Here is a 12479-nt window from a genome sequence, read left to right on the forward strand (position 1 = left end):
ATGATTTCTCAGTGGAAGTCAACCTTTGCCAGCCACACTTGCCAGGTTTGCCTTAACATCAGAATCCTTGTTCAAATGAAGATTTGAAAAAGAACAATAATTCATTTGCTTTATTTTTATAAATAATTAAACATTTAAGGTGTTTCAGTATTATTTTTAAAATAAAATTTCATTAAAAAGATGTGTTTTTAAAGGTTAACACAACTTTAATAATTCAAGTGTGTGTGAAGCCTCAGCCCAGGCTTCCCTCCTATCAAAGTCTGTCAGGCAGTGCCATGGACAGAGCCACTGAGGGATTATTATGCCTCATCTGACTTCAGCATTTGGATTTCAGAATAAATGGATCTATGTGTTTACTCATCCACTGAGTGGAGCACAGAGGAATAGATAGTGATGGAAGTAGGGAGCAGCTTCAGCCTAAACTCTTTCATTATCTGACCCTCTAAATCAGACACACCTCTGTGATGACCAACTCCATTACAACTTTCAAAGATGATGCACTTGTTTCTATCAGTGCATTGATGCCACAAGATGTAATGCAATGTAATGCCTACTAGACTTCTCACATGATGTACAAGAGTTACAGAGCAATGCAGAAGTGTCAGTGGAAGCTAGCACATCCCTGTCCAGAGGGAGTGATTCTCTCCATTTTGCATGGCCTTCTGCCTAAAGTTGGTCAGACTTCTATACATTCCAGGAGTTCCCAACCTGGGGTCCACAGACCCCTTGGTTAATGATAGGGGTCCATGGCATAAAAATGATTGGGAACCCCTGGGTTAGACCATCTAGACGAGATACAGCACAGAAACAAGCCTTTCAGTCTCCGTGCATGCCAACTACCAATTTTGCACTAATTCCAATTTAATCTATTTTATTTTCCCTCGCATTCCCTTCAAACATCTATACCCCTGGTGGTAATTTAGCCTAATAATCTAATTCTATTAAGAGCAAAAACTGAAATCTTTATTCATTGTTCATTTCTTAACGTGTGGACTTCAGTCACCATATGGTCTCATGGCCTTACTATGGACAAAGTTATGTTCCAGCTGCTAAACACACCTAGTGTTTAAAATGGAGTTTAAAATAAAGAACAAAATCTCCTAGGTTTAAGCTAAAACTAACAGAAGGCAGGAAGATTTAAGTCAGTGCAGATGATAAAGAAAGAGTTGTAGACACCAATAAAATATTCTCTTTATTGATTTTTTTTAAACCAGAAGTCCTCAGGGAATATCAGTAAAGTGACTACTTTCTTAGCCATGTGGAGCATGGATTTAGTTTGTACCACTTTCCTCAATATTGTGGAGTCAGCTACATTATCTCATCCCACATGCCACCATTTCAGATCTTTAGCACTCTGGAATTTGCCATAGGATTCACTCAGTGATGCACCAGAATCAGTAAAGAATTGACCCCCATGTGCTACAGCTACTATTTGTTTATGGGAAGGGATGAGAAGGAAGCTAATGTTTCAGAAATTCAGACTTCAAAAACAATGGATTACTTGGCCGGCAATTGTCCATAGCTCATTGAAGAAACTTACCCTTATTTGAACCAGGGTCGAGATTAACTGCACAATGCATTACACGTTTCAGTGAATTTTGCTTAGAGCGCCCTGGAAGACATGCAAGCATTTCACACCATTGCAGCTACAAGTGTTGACTGTAAAATGGAGTTATTTGTAGGAAAGCTTGCTTCCCTGGTCAAAGAATGTCTCACCCACAATAGAGAATAGGCAGCAACTACTGTGGTAAAAATAGTGTATATAATAGTCTGAACAGAAATAGCCTATTTAATACTGAGCAGATTATTTTTCTGAAGCGACTCATTCCCTTTTATCCTGCATTAATGCTTACTTACTATGGCTGCATTTTGAATTAAATTCATGTTCCCAGTTCATCATAGAATACCAAACTCAAACCCTTTTCAGTAGAGATTTATAAATTGCTTCTCAATTCAGCTTAGTCCATGAATGTTCTTCCCACTGATCCGACAAGCTCTCTGCTCCACCACTGTGACATAATACACATGGCACCAAGGCAGAGTTCAGCTGAGACATCAGAATTATATGCAAGGTAACAGTTTCCATACCAAATATGAATATGGCTCAAACAGACTCATATACAGTTCACATTAACAGCAGGTATTGTTCAAACAGGCACTACATCAGTAGTATTAACATAGCTAAATTATCATGTAAACATTGGTTTGAAAGGAAAGGAACTTTCAATTCACAATAGTGATCATACAGAGGAAATTCAGCTCAAACCTATCCACACAGTACAATCACAAGGTACTTGTTGAATTACAGAGTCATATGCACTGATTATACAATAGCATCATATGCAACTTTTGTACATGTATTTGGAATTGAATTTGCAGAATGGTATATCAATATTTCCTATATAGCACTGCCACATGTCACTACAATGACACACAAATGGCCTTTATTAAGCACTGACACTGCCTTCTCAGTTTAATGAATAAGTTAAATTAAGCACAGTTTGTGCTTTTAGCAGAATGGGCAGTAGGAATTATTGGAAAACACTGCAAGTTACTGATGCTACCAGACTGCCAGTGATAACATGCAATTAAAATAGATAAAGAAATCTGGATTTATATTCAATTCCTAAATCTTACTCCCTACACCTGCATGTTGTTCATAAGTATAAAGTCATTTAAGACCGAATCAGATGAATCTTAGCCAAGCAAATCCCAGACCACAACTCACAATCTAACTTTCTGCTTGAAATCAATTTGTCTTGATTTGCTGATTTTGAACTTGGCAAATAGTGGTAACCCAATTATTAGCTACCCATTGGGCTACGGAAGGTTCCTCTGCATAATTCTGACCATTCGTTCTAATATACAGACATCCATAAATTAAGTATCACATACATTTTGATGAAGAATTGCAAATGCATTACATTCCGCAAGTTGAGCTGCACTTTATGCTTCGGCAAGGAATGCTTTCCTTTTTCAAAATAATATATTCTTTATAGATATATTTGGTTACAAAATACTCTACTAAATATATATCTTTTTTTTTCCAGCTGCATCTTTGTATTAACTAGAGTGAAGTATAGAGTTATACATTTTAAGAGTGCATAACCTCCTCTAGTCAACTCCCAGCTCTAGGAATTTAAAACCCTATTAAAAGCTGAAACCTATTTAACTTATGGTTATACACCTGAGACTACTACTGACAGATTTTAATCCCATTCAGGGAGTGAGTAATAACACCATAGCCAATTGTGCTATACAGCAAGAATTTGGTGGAAAATGCTGTGGTGAGTTTTTGCAGGACATCTGAGATTACCTTCAGGAGGCCAATTCACATCACTTCACCTTCACATGTACTGCAATACATCTAGAAAGACTTCTTTGTTTAATACTTCAAATGTCACTTGCTTGTTTTACTAATAAGACTTGACCACCAAATCGGGAATTTTGTCATGAAGAACTAAAAGTCAGCATTCAGATGCACCTGTCTAAGAGTTAGCTTTCCAACTTCTGGGATCAGTGTGGCACTGATGGATAGGAGCCCGAAATACTGTTGAACAATGAAGCAAAGGATATACACATTTCACAGTGCTGTTTCTAATTGTTTTAAGTATCTGTGCAAAGTTGAAAAGGTTAGAAGCAAGGAATTGAGACACCAGACTCTTTTGCATTACATCAGCACAGTCTACATGTTCCTCACTTCAGCCTTACTTAATTTGGATTATCATTTTTAAAGCACTAACTTTGCTATATTATTTGTTTTTGAAATTACTGGATAGTTCAATTTATTTGACTTGACAAATGACTGCCAATAGTGAGTAGCTACCGAACAATAATCATCTCACGTAACATCATTTGAAAGACTGATTTCTCTCTTTTGCTATCTTACATTCATTCTTGACACAACTCTCATTTATAAAGCACTCCAATAATTAAGGCAATTCCAAACATGGCAGAGCTCTTGATGGGCCCATACAGGTAACAATTTGCCACAATCTAAAAGGACATGGGGGTTAAAATATCAAAATTGTCAGTATATTAAACAAATATATGGTGCATATAGTGATCAGAACAACAAAACAAATGCTGTCAAATAACTTGCTTTCTACCCATGTGTGGATCTGCAATACAGAGCAAAATATTCTTTGTTTCTCATATTCAATACTGATGAATAACTTAAAAATGTTGATGGATGTCACACGGAAGTCTGGGTACATCAAGTAAACGAACAAGTTGGAGAAATAATGCATAAAAGTGAGAGAATTTTCCTATGGATATAAACACGCAGACACATATTTATGTAAGGACAAAGTATTTTGGCATCAATCTAGCTTTTGGCTGAGGAATCAGGGAATGAGTAAGTGGCTAGTCTGATATCAAACACAAAATGAATCTAAAACTGTGGAGGGAGAGCAAAATGGGAAAGTATTTACAAACTTGGCAATAAATGTAAAGTGTGGATGTTTCATGGAATTGTTTTGGGAAATGAACCAATAATATAAAAAAAGAGTACTCAAGTTCCAAATGTCCTTTCCTTTCCCTCCTCATCCCCATATCATCCTCCAGCCTAAATGCACTTCCAAAATGTTCAGCAGTGGAAGGCAATATTAATCAGGGCAAGAATTTGCTTACTACTCAGATTGTGCTACAAATGTTTTACCATCTTGGAGTGACGGAGGATGAGAGGTGACCTGATAGAGGTGTACAAGATGATGAGAGGCAGTGATCGTGTGGATAGTCAGAGGCTTTTTCCAGGGCTGAAATGGCTAACACAAGGGGGCATAGTTTTAAGGTGCTTAGAAGTCAATACAAGGGGATGTAGAGGTAAATTTTTCCACACAGAGAATGGTGGGTGCATGGAACGCACTGCTAGCGACAGTGGTAGAGGTGGATACAATAGGGTCTTTTAAGACTCTTAGACAGGTACATGGAGCTCAGAAAAATAGAGGGCTATGCGTTAGGGAAATTCTAGGCAATTAGTAGAGTAGGTTACAACAATGTGGGCCAAAGGGCCTGTAATGTGCTGTAGATTACTATGTTCATATTAAAGTATGAATCTCTTTTCAAAATAGAGTGACAGAATGAGTAGTGACAATTAGTGACTATAGTTGCTCATATTCACCTCAGTTCCCATAAGACTACCACATACAAAGATCTGTAATTTCACCTTTGCTTCTCACCTTGTATCTAAGTACCATACAAACATTTAAAAAAAAATGACCCAAAACTAAACTGCAAATTAATCATCAAAAGCTTTCTCTTTTTGACTTGTAATGGAATGTTAGAGAGTTGGAAGTCCTGTAAATTTGAGATTCTCTTGAAACTTGGTTCCATTATGCAGCAAGTAACATTTAGAATAGAAAGACTTTAATTTGATTGTTTATAAAACTGTTTGAAATTGTTACTCCAGCAAGTGGAGAGTGCAATATACTTTTAGATGTTTACTTCCAATAAGATGCTGAAGTAATTATTAAGGCTTTCCTGACACCCTCTCAATTCTGTAGTTTTGGCTTCTATGAATGCCACATCAAATTTATTTATTTATCGAGATACAGTGTGGAATGGGCCCTTCCAGCCCCTCGAGCCACACCACACAGCAACGACCAATTTAATCCTGGTCTAATCCCAGGACAATTTACAATAATCAATTAACCTACTAACTGGCATGTCTTTGGACCGTGGAAAGGGGTGGGTTGGAAAGAGGGAGAACTGGAGCACCCAGAGAAAACCTACACAGTTCACAGGGAGAACGTATAAATTCCCAACAGCAGCAGCAGGAATTGAACCCTGGTCATGGTACCATAAAGTGGTGTGCTAACCACTACACTACCTTGCTACCCCAAAAGAAAAGGGAAGAAATAAAGGGAGCACATGCCAATCATTCTAATTCCTTTGTAAATCCAGCAAAAAAAAATCCTGATGGTTTAGTGTTTCCATTTGCTCTTCTATACTGATTATTTTGAGACTGTGGAGTCTAAGTAGAAGAAAAAGGAACTCATTCATCAGAAGATTTGTGTTCAGTGTTTTGATAAGCAGGTAGCACAGGAAAAATCTGGATACAGTTTGTAAGATGGAGGGCCAAAAAAGGAAGGTAAATGTTTTCAAATATTGGCTTCCTTTAAAATTACAATTAAATCTCTGTTCCATCACTAATAAACAGGAAATACTTCATTTGATCTCAGGTCAAAAACTTGATGTTTTCTTTTTCATCCACCATAGAAGTAAAATCTAAGCTTTCATACAAAGTATGGAGAAATTCACAGAGATCTGGAACTGACTGCTATTCCAGAGAGGCGATCATCTTACTGCCAAGTATATATGGGACACCCTCTGGTGGCAGAAGCCAGCAAATTTTGCAGACTTGAACATGTAACTGCAACGATCCTGGACCAGACAGATTACTTCCAAAATCTTTCTTTTGAGTGCTATGCATCTTACAGTTCACATTTAACTGAACTGCACATTTGAGCCTCAATGTATGGCCAATAATGTTCTTCACTTGTCAGATTAAATATGAAAAATATTTTCTAGGAAAAATATGTCTATATTGCAGTGCATGCCTGTAAAATGGTAAAATGGTACCCCATTAACAACGATACTTAATGCTCTACACTTTCTAAAACAATACTGGCTACCTTGTAAAAAGTGGCACGATTATTTGTAAGAGGAGCTTTCAGCTTAGTATCTCATCAACTGCAGCATGAACACACTGACATTAAGGTATGGCAAATAAAAGGAAACAACATTGCATTACATCAATCATTTCTCCAGTTATTAGCAGTTTTAATTTATTTGCCTACTTAATTCTCCAGAGGTTGTTCCAAGTCAAGTTCATAACTCATAACTAGGGTATTCTCTTAAATAACAGGAACTCACTTCAATTACCCAACTTCTACAATTCATTGCAATAAACAATTGTGCTAATAACTGGGCCTCTGAACCATCTTCAAACAATGCTTTCAGAGACAAACATTTCAAATTAGTACTACTCTCACTGATCAAAGCTGCAGAGTTCTTCATTGATGACTGGGTATTTAGTACACATAGATCAACACATTCACCCTCGAAACAGAAAAGTGAGAGTCACTGGAAATCTTTCTTCATACCATGGATATTATCCAATGAACTATTTCACACTGGAAATGCGGTAGTCAAAAAGCTTACAAGGAACAAATGACAGCATGAAACCACTAATAGCCAACATGATTTAGCTTCTCTTTAAATGCAATATGCAAGAAATTGAGGGAAACTTAAAGGCTGCCCACTCTTGCATTGAAAAATATGTGTGTGTGTGTGTGTGTGTGTGTGTGTGTGTGTGTGTGTGTGTGTGTGTGTGTGTGTGCGCGTGCACATTTCTAGAATAGAGTGATGATGTACAGTCAGTTAAGGGACTGATACTGGTCTAACCCTGTTTTGATCTACAAGTGTAAAAATTTTTAAGGAGCAACGACTGGGTTAATAACATCCGGTGAGAACAAAGTGTCTGCCACTTCATGAAGGGAGAAGAACACACCATGAAGTTAAGTAGGTTTCTTGTTAAATAGGTATTTTACACTGAACATTAAAGGAATACAATCTTTTGAGCTGACAGATGGAGGCATGATTTACACAAATGACAAAAGGACACTAACCTACCAACAAAAGATACAAAGTGAAATGATTGGTCATATCAGCTCAGAACATGAAGAGCATTATCTAGACCATGTATATACAGTAGCAACAATTAGCTCCATAAATAGAACATCTTATCAGACCACTTCTACATAATTAGCTGGATACAAGCCCAGCTGTCCATTCTCCAGACGTCCTTTGCACCATCCCTGTTCATCCTCATCTTCAATCTTTGTTAAGAAATCACCTGCAGTTGTAGAGGGAAAAAAAACCAAAATCAGTCAGACACAAAACACAATGTATTTCCTGCAGCCATCACTCTGCAGACCTCCACTCTGATTAATATTCCTACAGCGGAGGCAACGGACAGTTTTCACACTGAATGGGACAATGGGACAAGTGACAGTTTTCACACTGAACAGTATGGAAGGACAACAGGACAAGTGAGGAGGTCCTGAAATGCAAACAACAGGAATTCTGGAGATGCTGGAAATTCAAGCAACACACATCAAAGTTGCTGGTGAACGCAGCAGGCCAGGCAGCATCTCTAGGAAGAGGTACAGTAGATGTTTCAGGCCGAGATCCTTCATCAGGACTAACTGAAAGAAGGTTTGACTCAGATTCGCTATCACAGCCATATATCCTTTCTTGGAATGTGCCTCCATTGCCAATTTACTCCAGTTGGCTTTAGGATTCGTTTCCGAGCCTCTCAATTTGGACCTTCTGAGGATCCCAGGTACTCCCCTTTGCCAATCACCTGTCCAGCTCTTGGCTCCATCCCTCCCCCTCCTGTCTTCTCCTATCATTTTGGATCTCCCCCTCCCACTTTCAAATCTCTTACTAACTCTTCCTTCAGTTAGTCTTGACAAAGGGTCTCGGCCTGAAACGTCGACTGTACCTCTTCCCAGAGATGCTGCCTGGCCTGCTGTGTTCACCAGCAACTTTGATGTGTGTTGCTTGAGGTCCTGAAAGGTGAGTTTAGGGAGTTAGGCGCCAAATTAAAGGACAGGACCTCCAGGATAGCAATCTCATGATTGCTACCAGTGCCACGTGCAAGCAGGTTTAGAAATAGTAAAATAGTACAGATCAATACATGGCTGAAGATATGGTGCAGGAGGGAGGGCTTCAGATTTATAGATAATTGGGCAGTTTTCCAGGGAAGGTGGGACCTGTTCCAGCGGGACAGTCTACACCTGAACAGGAGGGGAACAAATCTCCTTGCAGGTAGGTTTGATACAGAGGCTCCGGTGGATTTAAACTAGATACGAGGGGGTAGGGGAACCAGAGTGTAGGAACAGATGTAGGGAAGAAGGAAGAAAAAAAATAGTAAAGTTGTTTGCACTGTTAGTGATAAACAGAGAGTGAGAGATGGAAAATTTCTTAAGTGCATTTATTTTAAGGTGGATGAGCTTAAAGCATGGATTGATAGCTGGAAGTATGATGTGGTAGCTATCAGTGAAACATGGTTACAGGAGGGGTGTGTTTGGCAACTAAATATTCCTGGATTTAATGGCTTCAGGTGTGATAGAATCAGAGGGACAAGAGGGGGAGGTGTTGCATTGCTTGTCAGAGAAAATATTACAGCGGTGCTCTGGCAGGATAGATTAGAGCACTCGTCTAGGGAGGCTATTTGGGTGGAATTGAGGCATGGGAAAGGTGTAGTAACTCTTCTGGGGTGTATTATAGATCCCAAATGGGGAGTAAGCATTGGAGGAGCAAATTTGTAAGGAGATAGCAGATACTTGTAGTAAGCACAAGGTTGTGATTGTGGGAGATTTTAATTCTCCACGCATAGACTGGGAAGCCCATACTGTAAAAGGGCTAGATGGTTAGGAGTTTGTAAAATGTGTGCGGGATAGTTTTCTGCAGCAATTCAGAGGTACCCACTAGAGAAGGGGCAGTGTTGGATCTCCTGTTGGGGATCTCCTGCAGGTGACGGAGGTTTGTGTTGGGGAGCACTTCGGGTCCAGTGATCACAATGCTATTAGTTTCAATATAATTATGGAGAAGGATAGGTCTGGACCCAGGGTTGAGATTTTTGATTGGAGAAAGGCTAACTTTGAGGAGATGTGAAAGGATTTGGAAGGAGTGGATTGGGACAATTTGTTTTATGGGAAGAATGTAATAGAGAAATGGAGGTCATTTAAAAGTGAAATTTTGAGAGTACAGAATCTCTATTTTCCTGTTAGGTTGAAAGGAAAGGTTAAAAGTTTGCGAGAGTCATGGTTTTCAAAGGATATTGGAAATTTGATTCGGAAAAAGAGAGATATTTACAGTAAATACAGGCAGCATGGAGAAAATGAGGTGCTCGAGGAATATAAAGAATGTAAAAAGAATCTTAAGAAAGAAATTAGAAAGGCTAAAAGAAGATATGAGGTTGCTTTGGCAAGTAAGGTGAAAATAAATCCCAAGGGTTTCTACCATTATATTAATAGCAAAAGGATAGTGAGGGATAAAATTGGTCCCTTAGAGAATCAGAGTGGACAGCTATGTGTGGAGCCAAAAGAGATGGGGGAGATTCTGAACAATTTCTTTTCTTCAGCATTCACTAAGGAGAAGGATATTGAATTGTGTAAGATAAGGGAAACAGGTAGGGAAGTTATGGAAACTATGACAATTATAGAAGAGGAAGTACTGGAGCTTTTAAGGAATTGAGGCATGGGAAAGGTGGATAACTCTCTGGGTCCTGACAGGATATTCCCTAGGACCTTGAGGGAAGTTAGTGTAGAAATAGCAGGGACTCTGACAGAAATATTTCAAATGTCATTAGAAACGGGCATGGTGCCGGAGGATTGGCATATTGCTCATGTTGCTCCATTGTTTAAAAAGGGTTCTAAGACTAAACCTAGCAATTATCGGCCTGTGAGTTTGATGTCAGTGGTGGGTAAGTTGATGGCATGTATTCTTAGAGATGGTATATATAATTATCTGGATAGACAGGGTCTGATTAGGAACAGTCAACATGGATTTGTACATGGAAGGTCATGTTTGACAAATCTTATTGGATTTTTTGAAGAGGTTACTAGGAAAGTTGATGAGGGTGAAGCGGTGGATGTTGTCTATATGGACTTTAGTAAGGCCTTTGACAAGGTCCCACATGGAAGGTTGGTTAGGAAGGTTCAATCATTTAGGCATTAATATTGAAGTAGTAAAATGGATTCAGCAGTGGCTGGATGGGAGATGCCAGAGAGTGGTGGTGGATAACTGTTTGTCAGATTGGAGGCCAGTGACTAGTGGTGTGCCTCAGGGATCTGTACTGGGTCCAATGTTGTTTGTCATATATATTAATGATCTGGATGATCGGGTGGTAAATTGGATTAGTAAGTATGCAGATGATACTAAGATAGGTGGAGTTGTGGATAATGAAGTAGGTTTTTAAAGCTTGCAGAGAGATTTAGGCCAGTTAGAAGAGTGGGCTGAAAGATGACAGATGGAGTTTAATGCTGATAAATGTGAGGTACTACATTTTGGTAGGTCTAATCAAAATAGGACATACATGGTAAATGGCAGGGCATTGAAGAATGTAATAGAACAGAGAGATCTAGGAATAATGGTGCATAGTTCCCTGAAGGTGGAATCTCATGTGGATAGGGTAGTGAAGAAAGCTTTTGGTATGCTGGCCTTTATAAATCAGAGCATTGAGTATAGGAGTTGGGATGTAATGTTGAAATTGTAAAAGGCATTGGTGAGGCTAAATTTGGAGTATTGTGTATAGTTCTGGTCACTGAATTATAGGAAAGATGTCAATAAAATAGAGAGAGTACAGAGAAGATTTACTAGAATGTTACCTGGGTTTCATCACCTAAGTTACAGAGAAAGGTTGAACAAGTTGGGTCTTTATTCTTTGGAACGTAGAAGGTTGAGGGGGGACTTGATAGAGGTATTTAAAATTATGAGGGGGATAGATAGAGTTAACATGGATAGGGTTTTTCCATTGAGAGTGGGGGAGATTCAAACAAGAGGACATGAGTTGAGAGTTAAAGGGCAAAAGTTTAGGGGTAACATGAGGGGGAACTTCTTTACTCAGAGAGTGGTAGCTGTGTGGAACGAGCTTCCAGCAGAAGTGGTTGAGGCAGGTTCGATGTTGTCATTTAAAGTTAAATTGGACACCTATATGGACAGGAGAGGAATGGAGGGTTATGGGCTGAGTGCAGGTCAGTGGGACTAGGTGAGAGTAAGAGTTCTGCACGGACTAGAAGGGCCAAGATGGCCTGTTTCTGTGCTGTAATTGTTATATAGTTATATGACAAGTGAGAGTTTTCACACTGAACGGGATGGAAGGACAACTGGACAACAGGCAGCTTTCACACTGAACAGCACACAGGGATAATGGGACAACTGAGTTTTCACACTGAACGGGACAGGAACAACGGGACAGCTAACAGTCTTCACACAGAACGCGACACAGGAACAACGGGACAACTGACAGTTTTCACACTGAACAGGATGGAAGGACATTGAATTGTTTTTCTTTAAATTTATTTTTATACTTTTGTAATTTTTCATTGTTCCTCAATGGGAGACAATTATCATATCTTCTGTGATAATTGGCATCTGTGACAATGATAAATAGTCTTTGGTCTTTCATAGCCAGCCTTTGACTTCTCCCTCACGATGCAGAATTTATGGCAGATATGTAGATGGAATGCAGTCCACCCCTCAACTATTTCCATGCCACTCAAGTTATTTTTTTACAGCTGTGAACAATGAGGTGTTGTCACAGGAAGCATCTCATGCTGGCTTGGCACTTGCTTGACTATGACATTGGATGACATGTTTTGAAGTCCTCACTGACTTGGTGTATGTATCAGTTTTTGGGAATAAATGGTTTGGTGTGTTGGCATTGGCTTTGTTCTACTTATATTTTT

The 12479-nt window shown here is 39.0% G+C and overlaps 1 protein-coding gene across 6 annotated transcripts in view; it reads right to left on the bottom strand.

Moving 5' to 3' along the window:
• Nucleotides 1-1193: 1193 nt before the first annotated feature.
• The window catches only part of pacsin1b (protein kinase C and casein kinase substrate in neurons 1b), a 227065-nt gene continuing 215779 nt past the window's right edge, over nucleotides 1194-12479 (bottom strand). For all 6 annotated transcript variants that reach the window (XM_063065636.1, XM_063065638.1, XM_063065637.1 and 3 more), the window contains one exon: nucleotides 1194-7858. In XM_063065636.1, the coding sequence (XP_062921706.1) occupies nucleotides 7749-7858 (110 nt within the window). In that variant the 3' untranslated portion in view covers nucleotides 1194-7748. The remainder of the gene's footprint in view (nucleotides 7859-12479) is intronic.

This window comes from Mobula hypostoma, chromosome 13 (assembly GCF_963921235.1).
Source record: "Mobula hypostoma chromosome 13, sMobHyp1.1, whole genome shotgun sequence".
In the NCBI taxonomy this organism is placed as follows: Eukaryota; Metazoa; Chordata; class Chondrichthyes; order Myliobatiformes; family Myliobatidae; genus Mobula; species Mobula hypostoma.